The following is a 15,973-nucleotide window of genomic DNA, read 5'->3' on the forward strand; positions in this document are numbered from 1 at the left end:
ATTCTGCAAGATTGTTTTCTTGGTTTGTAAAAATCAAAATGTATTTATGTATCTGATTCTCTTTCTTTTTATCCAGAACTTACTTCTCTTTGCCTTTACACTTTTCATGGCTTAAGTGCCTTCTAGTACCATCCTTCATCCCAAGATATCTATTCCTGCTGTTAATTGGCTCATCATATGAGCCTGCATTGGCCAGCTGTTAGTTTTCTGTCTATGAAGTCCCTGCATTTCTTCTAAACATCTTTTTAGAAAATCATTTTTCTCCCCCAAATTCCTCCTTAAAGTCTTTTTGCTGCTATGTCTAAATAAAAGCTGGACAAGACTTATCTCCTGGTGTGCTAAGAATTCTGCCTGTCGAGCTGACCAATGTCAGATGTTCAAAAAAAAGGACCACAGCATACCATTCACCCTGTTTTAGCTGATCTTCAGTAACTATGATCGTGCCCTTAGCCTGTAGCAATGCAAAGTAATTTGAACTAGCATAGTCATTGACTGCAAACTGCAGCTTTGTATGGTTAAATATTTATTAATGCTTGAAACCCTTTTCTTGTACTAAAACTGTGCTCTCTTTCATTGAGAGCTAATGTAACATGAATTGCCTTGCATTTACAGAGGACTGAGAGTGTGCACATGCACAGCTATCTGGCAGTTATCTAGCATAACAGTAGCCATACAGTTCATAGCAGGCTGCCCATCATTCAGAAGGCACAAGGTGAAATACTTGTAAGTGGGGAGAGGGACTGAGAATTATGCAAAATTCAGAAACATAATTTAATTTAATTTTCACTTCCAGTCTGTTAGACTTTTAATTTCTCTACTGTAGTAAAGTACATGCTCCACTAACCATCTATTATTATTGATGTTTCTTTGAATAGAACATAGGAGGCGTTTGAGGATATGGTTTCCGGTATGGCAGTGACATTGTCTTCCTGGAAATTCATCAACCTTTTAGAATGCTGTTGTGTTTTTCTACTTCCTTTTCTTTCCTTCCTGGGAAAGAGAGTTTGAGAGACTGTAACTTGTGAGCTTGTGTTTATGGACTTACATAAGCACACCATGGTATTTTAGAGCAATCAGTGTAAATGCTATCTATCTATTTATTTATTTCTGTTGTAATCGTGTGTAGGTTTTTAGAGTTGGGTATAGTTGAAGAAATACAGTGAGTGAAACTTGGAGGTGGGGTTAAGGTTCTTTTAAGAAGCTCATCAAATAAAAATAAAGAAAATATATTTATTTTTCCCAAAAGAGTAATCTCACTGTTGTGCTTTCCAAGCTGCACTTAAAGCTAGTATGTGAAGAGTAAAAATAATGTTAATAATGATATGGTTTAGGCAGTATGCTGTGTTTTATTCTTAAAAGTGTTTTAAGAGGCTCTTTTCTGGTAGTTATTTTTCAGAGAAAAAAAGTTAAGTAGCTATTACATAGACTGCTTGAGTTTTTAACAAAATTGTTATTGACTTTGGGGTTTATCTTAGTAGATGTATTTGTTCTTCCTATTTTTTGTGAAACTATATATTCTGCGTTTAGTATTACGAAAAACTGTACTGCAAACATTAGTGTTAATAGCTTAGTATTTTAGTCCTTCACAAATTAATGCCTGTGGTAACTGGATGATTTTAGGCCTGTTCTTATAAACAAGGCTTTACTGATGTGCAAGGAACAGTAATAATTGGCAAAAACTCCACATTAACCAAGGTAAGCAGTATAAATGGGGTGTAGGAATCCCCTGTTAGACTAAAAATCTCCAAGAGAAAATCTCCAGAGCTTACAAATTAAAGACCTCCAGTATCATTTTAAAATAAAGCCTTTTATGTAGTAGGAGAGCATTTTTTCAGCTGATAATCAAATGACACTATTATGCAGACTTACTAGATTTGCAAATTTACAAGTTTTTACAAGTCAGTTGGGTCCCTTCCTCAGGAAATCAGTTTAAGTTTTTTTTTCCTGTATTGACTGAAAGAGCCTGGTTGTCCTTAAATCCTTCTGAATATATTTGCCTTATAATTTGTCAGCATTGAGTCAACACCCTTATAGGAACTGTAATGCAATAAAAGAGAGAAACTGTTCAATATAGTTTCCAGTTACCTTAGGATCAGATTTGGAGAAACTGGAATGTACACAATAAAATCTGTGCAAGATTTGAGTTCCATGTTGTTTTGGAAGCAACTGGTGTTTTTAAACATAAAATACCATTTGAAAGCTTCGCTCTATTTGCAATGGTTGTAAAATGATAAAAATGAAAATGCGTGTGACACGTGAAATTTTACTGTTTTTAATTTTCTGAACCATACCTTTGTGGAATTGAAAGCTTCATGTGCAAGTAACTAAGCATCAGTGTTTTTACTCGGTTAATTTTTATTATAGGGAATGTTTTTGCTCTACCATGTACTACAATAAAGTTCTTTATAACTTGTTTACATTTTTTACTGAGGAAAAAATATGTAGATTCAGATGTGCTTGGTGAACTCTGTTTTGTAAAAGTCTTTAGATTACACTGGAATCTCCAATATGCATCATGCTTGCAAAAAAGAATGTGCAAAATTTAGTTATGTCTCAGATTTTTGCATGTAGTTAGCAGTAAAATTGTTACAAATTGTTTGTGTATCCAGAATTATATTTGTCCTTTATTTCAGATAAGAATTTGTTGCATTTGACTGTACAATTTAAATTGTGGTTTCAATTTAGTTTGCAAATACAATTAATCTAATGTTTTTACTTATTTTTATTTTAGCAAATGATTATAAAAAGAAAGAAACTTGGATTTGCATACACCTGTGAAGGAACAGATTACATCTCATATGTTTCCAATGAAAAATTTCAAAGACAGGTAACTGAATGGGCTCCACTGTAGTAATTTTTCCTTTCTTCAAATTATTTTTAGTTGACCTGGAGCATATGCGCACAGTGAAAGTTGACAAGCACCAGCGATTTTGTCAGGAAAACAATTTCAGTAGCCATTTTGTGTCGGCCAAGACAGGAGATTCTGTGAGTAAGAAAAATAAAACCCTTGTAGATTTTTTTTGTTTTTGTTTTAAAGATGCTATTTTATTATACTCCACATATCAAACCATTGAGAACTTGGGCTGCTGCAGGTCCTTTTTGCCCTGCCTAGTTCCATGAAAAATAATCTTTGTATGAGTGTATATATTCTTTATTAGTTACAGCGGCTTCTCATCTGATTTGAAGTTTGAAGTATAGATTTTAATATGGAAATGATCTAGTTTATACATCAACAAGATGACTGAGACCAGCTGGATCTCTGTTTGCTATCTGTCTGTAGTTAAATGTATTTCTTCATTTCAGATGGATTCCCGTCTTATAGACTATCAATATAGGAACTTTCAACAGTTGATAACATCACAGGACCCTATTGCAATCAAAGTTTTTATTATGGGTCCTGAGCCATGAGAGACACTCCCTCTGCAGGTCCATTGAAATATGAACATTATGGTATTTATAATCCTTTGCAGAGTATGTTTATGAAGAGTCTTTTGACTCTGAGCTGAGTGGTTTGTTTTAGTTGGAAATGTATGGAAGAAAAGGTTCTTTTTCAGTTGACTGTATCAGTCAAATTAAATGACATCATATTGTTTTGCTAGATATCTGTCATGTGCATAATGTCACATTCCCATAAAACAGTCCTGTATCTATCTCCTTAATGTTACTTATTGACAACATAATTTATTTTTAATGTTATTGAACAGTAAGACCATGTTTAATTGTATGAGGGTATAATCCATAATCCTGTAATAGAAATGGAATCCTTATTATAAGACCTTTGATGAAACTTATACAATGGACTGCCTAATTTTATAATGTAATGTTTTTTCTGTGAAGTCTAACAATACTGCTATTACAAACACAGTGAGTGCTGATTCTCCTTATAGTTTGTATAAAATCTTCGGCATAATTTTTAGTTTTCAGTGTGAAAAGTTGAGCTTTTTTGTAACTTTATAATACTTCACTCAATGAAATGTGCATCTGATAAAATATCTTCCTTTCTCAAGGAGACAACCTTTTTGTGGGATTTGGTAATAGGAAGAAAAACCAGTTCTTTTTATAAGGTTCAAATCTTTAACATTAAAAATTATGAATGAATCTATCTTTTTAATTGATTCATGAATTACACATCCCACTATATATGCTGATTGTACTTTTTTAAACTGTTTAAAAACAAAAGTGAATGTGAACATACCTAGAAAGCATTAGCCAGAAATCTCTGTTTAAATATCTACTAACAAAAGAAGGTATGAGTTTACAGTCATTCATTTTTAGTTTCAATATAAATTTGAATGAACTCTTTCACTGTTACCGCATAGTGGCCTTTCAAAATCTTCATGTATTTTGGTAGTTATGCAGGAAAGACAGGGTGTTTACCCTAGACAGGACAGAAGAAGAGGCCATCCATTGCTGCTGTGGATATAGTCTAGAAGAGTCTTAAATACTCAGTTAAGACAAATTATTTGTTTTGTTTACCTCAGATCTTTCCAACAAAATTGTTTGCAAAAGATAATTTAATGTACATAGAAAAGCCCGAAAGTCTCCTCAGGGGAGAAAAAAAGTCAGGAAAGATTTAGTATAGCTGTCATACTGTCCATCAAATTTCATAGCTAAAGCACTGAATTTGTGCCTAATGTTTTATGCACAAAGCATCCTTGTGGCAGACGATCTAGCTCAGTACACCTGAGAGCCTGATGCGGGTTAAAGTAGGTGTCTGGAGAAGGGAAGCCTGTTCAGGATTTCCTTTCTTGCTGTGGGGATGCCAGTAGAATAGACCAGGTAGTTCAGAGAAATAGAAATTATTTTGGAATTGACCATGGTTGTGCCATGTTGGTTGGTTGTGCCACTAATCCGTTACTGGTTTCAGTGTCAGGTATAAGGAGACATTGTGTAAATGGTAATTTTTTGATTTTTCATTGAAAATTACTAAAAGCCCTTACACAGGACTTCCCTTTTGGGAGTGGCAGCTGCATGATGAAGAGCAACGTTAGTAGTTCAGATTTTGAGCTCAGTCAAACAACGTGTAGCTTGACAGTAGTGTTCAGCCGCAGTGCAAGCTTAAGCTCCTCTCTTTAACATCTCTTGTGTTCTTTAATCTCATTTAAAATCCAGCTGCCTAAACAGTAAGATTGGTGGACTGGATTGAGATGAAGTAAAGGTGTTATTTAAGATAGTATTGCCACCCAATGTTATCTGTCAAACCGTGTCCAAACTCTAACTCTGCCAGGCTGCTGCATGCCATACAAATCTTGTTTCTTAGATGCTTCTATTCACTGCAACAACCAGAATGTTTTATAAGACTTTTCAGAACAAATGTATTATTGCTTGGCTTTTGTAATGCTAATGTTTTTTAAATGTGTGTAGTAGAGATTTTGGTGAACTTGATGCTCAGTTCTGTTGTTCTCAATTCCAGAAACCTACACCTCTGTTGCACAATATGCTGGTGATATATTTTTGTGCTAAACGTTAGTGAATACCCTTATTCATATTTTATAGCACTGAGAGTAGTATTTGAGAGGTGGGTTGTGTAAAAGCTTGTTTAAACTTCGGTCTCTGGAGGCACAGTAGAAGTTTTGCTTAACAATCCAGCATACTGTTCATTCCTTGTACTATTGTTGAGTTATTTTCTCCAATTTTTAAACAAAATTGAATGTACCAGATGAGGTTATTTTCAGATCTGTTTTGCACAGGTCATAATTTTGTATATCCCATTGTTTACAGTTCAAAAATGGTATGATACATTTGAAAGAACCTCAAGGATGTCTGTTTTTAATCATTTAAATGCAATTTAATTTTTTTCCATAGGTCTTCCTGTGTTTTCAGAGAATTGCTGCTGATATACTTGGCATCAAATTAAACAAAGCAGAATTGGAACAATCACAGGTGATTTTCCACAAATACGTATTTTTTCTTAGTATTTTATTTAGTATTAAAGGACAGTTATTTGCAATGAGTTTTTTTTTAAAGCAGCTGCATTTGTTGGTCTGAAGACAATTATTTACTTTCACAACAGCTTTTAAATAATATAATTCTATATTTATCCATCATGATAAACTTGATGAAAGAAGAAAATATATGTTCAAAAAATTAGAATAAAACCCTTTAGTTTGAGAGCTGTTTCTTTAAAAATAGTGCTTAGAATTGGTTTAGAGGTTAAAACATCTGTATGTATGCATGTAATGTACAGGTAGCATGGAAGATACTCTTATGTATACATTAAATACTGTATATTGATGTCAGATACAGTTTTTATGACAATTGTTCTTTTTTAATTCTTTACGTATTTAAAACCAAATTTCATTTTAGAACACTAAACATGTAAGTGATAGAGCATGTAAGCTTCTGTGAGTAGAAATTTTCCAAATCTATCTTCATTGTAATTATACAGTAAAAATATTAGTTGTCAGAGAGTCAGGAATTAACTATATCAAATCTTACGTTCGATAATCTCAGATTTTAGTCTTCATTGTGTACCTGTATAATACAGGACCTCAGCTGTGACTGTCTGACTCTGGGAAGGGATATTGACTTTGTAAGGTCACTATTTCCCATTTTATCCTGATATGCAAATGAGAAATTAATCCTATTCTGATTCAGTATACCCATTCTTAGTGGCAGGCAGACCTGTGGAGTCACGCGTTTGGGGAGCTATTATGGCTCCCTGGCATCTATGATTATTTTTCTCACCCTACCAGTCCCAAATAATTGCCCCCTAAAGGAGCAGCATGATTTCTGCTCTTGCATTTTGTGTTTTGTTCTTTGCATTATGAGTGTTATCTAGGGGATTTTCTGCCATTTCCTCTGCAGTTAGAAAGGACTGAGAGAGGGGAGAACGTTCCACTGCACTAGGTGGGAAGGTCGTCAAGAAGATTGTCTCCCATTCTCTTAGATGGGTTAGCAGTCAGTTAGGGATGTGAATATAGTGATTTCACTGTGAACACATGGCAAAACCCTGCTCCATGTATGTCCTGCTGTGGACTGTAGCAGAGCTTTGCTGCAGTTGATGCTGTTCAGTAATTGCTGTATGCAAAATGGCCCTAATGAAAGCATTGTTTTAGGACCTTACAAATTAATTGGGAAAAGATGGTTTTGCCGTTTTTAAAAATTTGAGCTGTAACTATGTTAATTAAAATGTGAGTCCTTGCTTTACTATGTCTGTCAGAGTTGGAAGTCACTGAGTTTTTACCACGGAAAGTTAGGAGAGCAAAAATGTGTTAATTGTTCAAGAAAGCAAGCAAGCAAGAGCGTTTCTAATATAACCCCCTTTTTCTTACCACCACCTTCTTCTAGTTCCTGCTTCTAAAAATAATTTTCCTGCCAGTAAGACTGTGTGCATAGGTTTAAACCAGAAAGATTTTATGCGAACCCAGTTTCAGAAACCTCAAAACCAGAAGATTGTCCTACTGAGGCAACCCTTACTATAATGACGTTTGAGATTACAATACACTTATTTTAAATTTACTTACTGAACCAAAAAGTAGCTGTTCTAGTGGTATAATATACTGGAACTTCTAGTTTTACCAACATTAAACAAGTACCACAAAATAAGTCAACAAGTTTATTTAAAAAAAAAAAAAAGCAAAACATTTCTTAGGTAAGCTTGGTCTCCTGCTTTTTGAAATGTACAATAAATATGTAATTTCTGAAAGTGTTTTGCCACAGCAGTGTTTACAATCTGTGTTGAAGTGTTGAAGTTGAAGAATACACTAGAAAACTGTATTGCAAACAGTAAAATGGTAAAATACACTTACAATGCATATCTAACATGCAAAGCTAAGGTGCTTTGAAAAGATGTAATTTATAGGTAGAGAAATATTGAGTGTGTCTTTTCAATAATCCTTTACTACTAAGGCACCATCCATCTATTGTTCTGAGCTCCATGTTTATTTGCATATAAATAATTCAGCACATAAGAGTTCTTTAATTTTTCTTCGGTTGTTTAGCTAGCACTGGAACATTAGTCTTAGACCTCTCTGTGCTGTGTCGTGTTGTGTTCTGGTAACTCAGGTGTAAGCTTGTAGACAGGTATTCAAATACCTTAAAAAGAGAATATAATAAATGGGGTTATACAGAAAATGGTAGCTTTCTAAAGAAAGTGTGTATTTTTACGTTTTTTTTTAAAGTAAGAATCTTAATACAGCCCTGACTCAAGAATACATAGCTACTTATGTCAAATTGGTATCAGCTTTAAGTAGGCTTCCTCTTACCTTAGCATTGTAATTACAGTTTTTAATTTTGTTGAGCGGATCAATGCAATATGCAATACGTGGATCAGACAAAGTTTGTATTATGCAAAACTGCAGTAGCAATAGCCTATGAATAGCTAATATGCATAAATTAAATACTCACTGTGGCCCACATATTGCTGTTAATGCGTTTCCAAGCTATAGTGATAAAACTAAAAAAGATAAAAGAATTCCCAAACCCTAAAGAACCAAGAACAACAAAAGAAGAAAGAAAGAAACAAAGCCAGAAAACGGAGCTGGACAGAAAAACTTCATTGTCGCCATTCAGGTACAGCAGAAGTCTCTACGTGGTGCTACACTGTGCATGCAGCTAGAGAGAGAATGCTGGAAAGCAGCTGCCTGACTTTGCAAAGTTCTGCTAATCGAGCATAGCTTCAATCTACTCCGAACAAGCAACGGTTGTTACCAGTAAAACATTTGCTTCCTTTGAGAGTGCTATTTTGAGTGGGCTGTAAGAATTGCCCCCATTTAACTTAGTGAGAAACCAATGGGAACTGTATTGGAGGGTCTGTTGGTTGTATCTTAAGATTCATTGTTGTATGGAACCAAATACCCTGGTCACTTAAGATAGAAAAGGGAAATCTTTGCATAAAACTGGAGAAGGAAAACTAATCTTCATGTCCTCAGGGAGATGAATAGAGGGATATGTCTTGAGAGAAATTAATTAGTCTAGAGTGGAAAAGCCTAATTGGAGTAATGTGTAGATGCTGTTTCCCAATAGCATGGAGCTGATCTCTTGGCTGGAAGGACGTGGTGTGAGATGATGTTGTCATTACTAGGTTTCTGATTGACCACAGACTTTCCCTCCATCTGTAGAATAGGCATAGGGCTTTCTTAAGTTGTGGAACAGTTATGTGAGTGTGTTCCTTAAAATTTTTAGGCATTTAATACTCTAGCTATTGGACTATAAAAGTGGATAGATGGATACTAGATAAAAGCTATAAAGAAACAAATAAAACCAATACAATAGTAAGTGTGACTCATCCTTAAATCAGTAAGTACGCAAGTGTTGACTTGGATTTAATCTTTAAACAGAGTAAAATACATTTTAGTTTTTACAGATGTGCACTACTTATATGCTGGATTATATCTTTGCATTTTTCATATTTGTGTAACATGAGATTTCCTCATTTTGAAAAATTACAAGGTTGCTGCTTGAATATGCTTGTCAGAGAACATCAGATGTCTTCATTCAGTCTAGGTGGTAACAAAATATAAAATGAAATACTAAGTTTGTGTAAAATGCCAACAATGAAATCCTACATGTCAATTAAGTTTTATTACATATTTCTTCATTGTTACTGATTGTCTAATATTGAGACTACTCTTTAAAACATTGTTTCTAGCACTTTTGATTTTATGCCTGAAAATCATATTTCTTGTGTTTAAAATCAATTATAATTGTCACAGTCACTAGGAAGATCTTAGAAGTGACTTACAGGTGGCTAGAAATGAGTAATAGGAATTACAAACAAATCATTTTAACTTGTATGGATTTGTAGGGCTTGGCTCATGGCTTTTGAGCTTTGATGACTGGCAGAACTGCAGAAGCTCTGTGAAAAGTGGATGGGGTTCTTGGTTCCCTTCAAAGTAACAGTGCAACTTCTGTTAATTAACTGCAAGAACAAGCCTTAGAAACTGAATTATTTACCATGCATTGTTTTAGAAAACAGCTGCAGCAGTTTAAGATATTAATGCAACCCAAGCTATTTGTTACTGCCCTTTTGCTGGAATTTATCACTCCCACAGCAGAATCAGAAAATGGAAGGTGAACATGTGCCTTGGCCACATCAGGGTGAAGTTGTGCAGCTTAGCTTAAACTGCTGCTGAAAGTTGTTTTTAAGTGAAGCTGCCAGACTTTGTGCTGAAGCGGATGAGGTGCAAGTACACGTTACATTCCACCAGCTCTCCTTTGGCAGCAGTGATCTCCAGCAGAGGAATAGGACAGACATTTGGGGGTGGTAAGTTTTTAAACTATCTCAGCTAGAGCTACTAAACCTTGTCTGTTAACATGCTGAGATGACTGTTAATCAAACCTTTATTTGGACAAAACTGTGGTGAAACAAAGAACTAGGTTACTTTTTATGCGTGACTGGAAAGTAGAGCATGTTTTTGAAATGGAGCAGTTCCAAAGTAAAAAATTTGCAGATTCTGACTTTCAGTCCTCAAAATACTCTCCCTTTTAAATCACAAGGATCTGATGAAATTTAAGGAAATAGCTCCTTCACTATAATGAAATGGTTTTTTTCTATATTTTGTACTTTCAACCGTACTATAAAAACTGCATGGGGTATAGCTTTGTTCCTTGGCATTGTCAAGAGCTCGCATTTTTGTAAGTGATGTGTAGTTTTCTGTTTAACTAAATGCCAGTTAAGCAAACTAGGGTGTGTGTGCCAGCTTTTTACAATAAAATATTTGGCAGAGAAGTCAGATCTGGAATTCAGAGAACCTGCACCAAGAAAGGTTATTTCTCATTATTGACAGTGCTTTGAACCATGGCAATTATATGCTTGACATAGAAACTGATACAAAGACGACAAAATTTTTAGTTACCATGACGTTAATAAAAGAAATATTGCAGCAGTATTTTTTTACTCTTATTTAGATGAAATTCCTTTAGAAAATCCAAGTCATTTATGATAGTCAGTTTCTTGCTACAGCATGCCTAAGCATGGGTCACTAACCTGCCTGTGTTTACAGGATGGGATTTAGACCAATGTTTCAAGGAACAATTAATTGCCTATTGATTGCAAGACTTCCCTCCCGCACCCACCCCCACCCCAGCTCCAGTCAAAAGATTGGTATGAAGAAACTAGGTCTTGTGAGGTCGGATAACACTGTTTAATGCTAAAACTCCTACTACTGCCTTACATGGGATTTAGCAACCTTTGCCTTGAAAACATCAGGCCAGGAGTCCAGTAAATCATGAGTGTGTCCCCTAGATAAGATAATATGAATGTGATCAATTAAACTCAAGAAGAATACATCAGCAGCTAATAAATCCAGATCCCTTACCAGTCAGTTCACTCTTGCTTGACGGATGGGTTTTATTTGCAGAGGTATCTTTAACATACGTGGTTTATATATTCATATAATCTGGTTTATATATTGTTTCCTTTAAAAAAACAGTATTTCTGCATTTCTCCATTCAGTTTATGCTGGAAAATATGTTGTGTAAAAGTTGAAGTATTTAAAAAAAAAAACACTAAACTGGTTTAGGATATCTATCATAGCAGACCTACCTGTTCTGTGACTTCTTTGCTGAAATTGTTCTGAGAATTTTTCTCCCCTTTGCATGAATACTACTAATAGCGACAAAACTTTCAACAGTTTTGTTTGTCTTTAAGGGGAAAAATGAGAGCCTTTTATTTTTATGTGAAGTAAAGAAAAACCAAAGCTTGCAGCACTCAGATGTGAGGTTGTTAGTTTGTTACTGTTTTTTATTCTATATTTGGTTATAACGTGATAGTTAATGTGATGGAAAAGATCCATGTGTACATCTAATGCACTTGTAACAATTGTTGCTAGGAAGCTAACTGATGTAATATTTAGATACCCTAGACTGAAAAGATTAGGCCATTGTCATCTTTTCTTCCACTGAGTTGCCTTCCTTTTTATTCCCTTCCTTCTCTTGCTTTAATACACTTTCATTGGTTGCACGTTTGAACGTTTCCCTTCAGTGCTTTGAAAGGGCATGTCCTTGAAGAAGCTTGAGAAGCAGCCCTGATGCTGGTAGTGACGCTTTCGGCTAGACACACTGCTCTTGTATCATATGGCCTGAAAACAAATGTGCTTTTGTTTTGCTTTGCGTAGTCTTATATCATTCATTCATTCTTTGCAACTACTGATGAATATCTCCATTTTTTTTCCTTCTCTTTTAACATTCTTCTCCTTGCTCGCTATCCATTACGTTGATACATGATTAACAGCATGTTGTCAGGGCAGAACTAGTGAAATATCCTGAAGAAGATAATCAACAGCACAACACTTCCAACTGCCAGAGCAAAGTCTGCTCAATGCAGTAGTTCAGGTATTGATGGAAAACTTGGGGTTTTGTTTTGTTCTTGTTTTTTCTAAGCTGCATTACTTTTACCTGTTGCAATACGTTTGATTGGAAAAATATATTTTGTATTTGTAAGCACTTGTAATACTTAACATATTAATTTGGAACTCTGTGTACAATTACATGGTGTTTCTGAGAGAAACCATGAGAGTTCATAGCAAATTTGAAATACTTCATGTTACTGTATTAGGAAGGTCCTTCAGTGCTGTATATTCAAAATGTTAGATAGCTGCCTCAAATGGACACTAAATTGGAATCTCATTTCCTTCTTATATAGGAGAGACCAACAGTCTTATCAAATGCTTTGTAAATAGAATGGGTAGTATCTGTTGGTTCTGTATTAGAAAAGAAACATTAGTCAGTTTGACTATCAAAACTTGTTTGAAATATAGTTATGTTTGGAATTTACTTTGAATTCTGTCCATATTTTCCTGTGAAGTGTTTGGAGTAAAGATGGAAAGACAAACTTACATACAATTTCCAGTTACAATTTAGGCAGTTATTCTTAAAGAATGCATACCATAGTCTTTGCAAACAAATACTGCTTTATGGTTTCCATACAGAACAACTTTCATGGAAGTAAAACTGTATTTGTTGCTTTTGCAAAAAAGTCATGTTCCATTTGTAGTGTTGTGAAAACCTACCAAGGCATTTCCTTCTGCTTAGTGTGGATTAACTGGTATTTAGAATGAGAATTAGCATCTGATAAGAGTTTCTGTGAAGTAATGAAAAAAACCCCAAAGCAGTGGCTGTTTTGCCCAGTTTTTCCCCCCTCATATTTTATAGTAAAATATCTGTTGAATGCTTTGTCAGCATGAGGATATTATCTGATTGTTACTGTGTTTTCTTTTATGACAGAGGGTGGTGAAGGCAGATATTGTCAACTACAGTCAGGAGCCTGTGACAAGAACCGTTAATCCTCCTAGAAGCTCAATGTGTGCAGTTCAGTGACTGTGCTATTCTTCTCTGGTTTGGTACTTTTGGTGGTCCTCCTACCTTAAGCAGGCTCTGGAATTACCAGAAAGAAACTTTGTTTTAACAGTGACCATTGCAACAATGCAACTAGAGGTTTCAAAAACATATTGCACCACCGTACGTTGAGAAGCAGCAGGCAGTTTTTTGACCGGCTGAAATTCAAACGTGAGACCACACACTTTGAAAAATTAAGACCTGTATTCTTTAAAATTATATTTAAATAAAGCAGTATAACTGTATTATATATGCTTCCTCCTATCTATTTGACAGATACTGGAATAAAAATGGATGAAGAAGTCCTGCATTAAAAATACTTTTAAAGACATCAGCATGGAAGGGTATTTTACCAAAGCAGTTTTAAATTTTTTTTCTCTTTCTTTTTATTTTTTTTCCTCCTGTGATCTGAACTAGCACTCCGCAAAATGTAACTTGGAAGAGCCATTGCTGGAATAATTTTAAGCACGTAATATATTTTATCTAGGGATGATTTTTTTAAGTATTCTGTTAATATATATACATAGTGGAAAATGTGTAAATTGTATCCAGTAAGAAATAGTGCTTGAAATAAAGCTGTAATATAAAAATAATTACTTTTCTGAAGTCTCAAGTTGTCTCCATGGATGCTCTGAAGTATGCTCGTGTGTTTGTGTATTTTTATTACTACATCAGCTTTACTTCTTGCAGTAGTTGTTACGCTCATATATCTTCATGAATATGGATGAAGCTCAGTCAACAGTTTGGGGTGTAAATGTTGAGTGATATATTCAGCATGCATTAGAAACTGTTGATAGATCAGTTAGCATCAGTCATTTTTAATAACTAACTGAATGACTTTTGGCCTGGTACTCTTTTCTTTCTAGTTCAGAGTAAATGACAAATAAAAAGCTGCCTGCTCTGTGACCATCACATTTCTCCTCTGTTCCTTTTCTAGCAGTCTCTTTCAGACATGCAGTTCTTTGCTGGCACATCTGAATAGAAAGCTAAAGAGAGAAAATTTAAGCAAACTTGATTCCGAACTAGAAATATTTTCCTATTCTAACTCTAGAATCTATTTTCCTAAAAATTCCAGCAAAACATTTGGAGATTTAGAAAATGAATGAGGCTGAGTGAAGGAAGCTTGTATATTAAGTGAAAATGATAAGGTCCTTCAAGTGAGTGTTCCTATTAAGCTGTTCAAGTAAGCACTTAATAGTTGGAACTATTAACCTATTAGTAGTTTAATAACATAGTTAAACTATTTTAAGCACGTTAAATAAAAAAAAGATTGCAGATGGTAAAATGTGCTATTTGTTATTATTTTGGTATATTCCAAGTTCATTGAAAAGCTAAGTTTGTTTTTAAACTATTCCACATGCAACTTGACACATAATGTTATAACTACATGATAATGACAGTGTTGTAATATTTTGTCATTCAAATGTGGGAAATTTTAAGAAACAAGCTGAGATATTGAGAAATTTTTCTACACTAAGGTAGGTGTGAATTTTTCATTCTAGGGTTACAGTCTGTGTTCTTGCTCCTGTCCCATGGAGTTTGTGCCCTACTGCATATCTTTACTTTATGGTTAAATGCAACTGAAAGGTGAACTATCTTCCACTAGCAGCAGATGAGAACTTCTGTTCGAACAGTTTTTCTGAAGTAGCTGGTAAGTTTACAAGTTCATGCCCTCCAAAGCATGTGGTAAGTTCTCTTGAAACCTCAGGTTTCTTGGTGTATGTGTGTCCCAAACTCAGCTTACATATTCAAATATCCATGAGAACTGCCCCCTCTTGGAGGAGCGGAGCAGACCCTGGCTCAACTTGGTGGCCAGAGCCATCTTTCTCTAGTGCGTGTGAGTCGACTTCATAAACCTGCTTCCCAAGTAATATGTTGCATGATCTTAGAAACAAAACAGTGTTTTTCTCTAAAAAAATTATGTAATCTTACTTTTCAGAAGAAAATCTTTTTTCATAGTTTGATATGCAAAGCCCATTGTTGCTCTGAATAATGAAAAAAATATTATTTTAACATTTGGGGTAATCTTGCAGTATGAAGGCTGTGATACATGTCCCAGTCCAAGCTATTTTACAGATGGATTTTATGTCTGTCTCATCACAATCTTTTATTGTCAGTGCCTGTTTTTCTAGCTGTCTTTGACTTGTACAGCCCTTTGTGCTTTGTTCCCATTGATCTTTTCACCATTTTCTATGTTAAAGCCCTACCTCCCCTGAAGAGATTTTTGTTTACATTTCCAAGCTGCTCTCATTCTTTCTCCCTAACATACATGTATATTATTTATGCTAACTGGGAATCTCTTGTCTTCTGTGCCCCCAGCCCCTCCTTTTGCTGCCCCTCTTAACCTTCTCAGATTTTCTGTATTGTATACTGACTTCCACTCTCCCTGCCTTTCCCTACCCTTCTTGCCCCATTTAGATCCATTACCTGTCCACCTTTTAATCCTTACAAATGAGCTTTGCTCTTTCTGCTTGGCCCTGGGGACCCCACCTTGAGCCTTTGGATTCCAGCTGCAGCCTAAATCCTTGGCTGTGGTGGCTGCCTTGGAAGTGAGGCAGCAGCTGTGGCTGAAGGTGTAGGGGCGCCTTTGCCATCGCCATGGCCCGAGTTCCACCAGGCTAGAGCAGAAAGGTCAGAGGGAGTTCTGGAGGACTGCGTGACACGGAGCGAGGGAATAGGCACTGTTTGCAGGGAA

General features: G+C 35.3%; 1 protein-coding gene across 2 annotated transcripts in view; it reads left to right on the top strand.

Annotated features, from left to right (window-relative positions):
• RAB28 (RAB28, member RAS oncogene family) overlaps window positions 1-13,871 on the top strand; it is a 66,215-nt gene extending 52,344 nt beyond the window's left edge. Inside the window, exons 5-8 of one of the 2 annotated variants that reach the window (XM_056347538.1) lie at window positions 2,882-2,985; window positions 5,806-5,883; window positions 12,176-12,276; window positions 13,168-13,871. In XM_056347538.1, coding sequence (XP_056203513.1) covers window positions 2,882-2,985; window positions 5,806-5,883; window positions 12,176-12,271 — 278 coding nt within the window. In that variant the 3' untranslated portion in view covers window positions 12,272-12,276; window positions 13,168-13,871. The remainder of the gene's footprint in view (window positions 1-2,881; window positions 2,986-5,805; window positions 5,884-12,175; window positions 12,277-13,167) is intronic. The other variant, XM_056347542.1, reaches the window with a different exon arrangement.
• Window positions 13,872-15,973: the final 2,102 nt, after the last annotated feature.

The sequence above is a fragment of the Falco biarmicus genome, chromosome 1 (genome assembly GCF_023638135.1).
Source record: "Falco biarmicus isolate bFalBia1 chromosome 1, bFalBia1.pri, whole genome shotgun sequence".
NCBI lineage: Eukaryota > Metazoa > Chordata > Aves > Falconiformes > Falconidae > Falco > Falco biarmicus.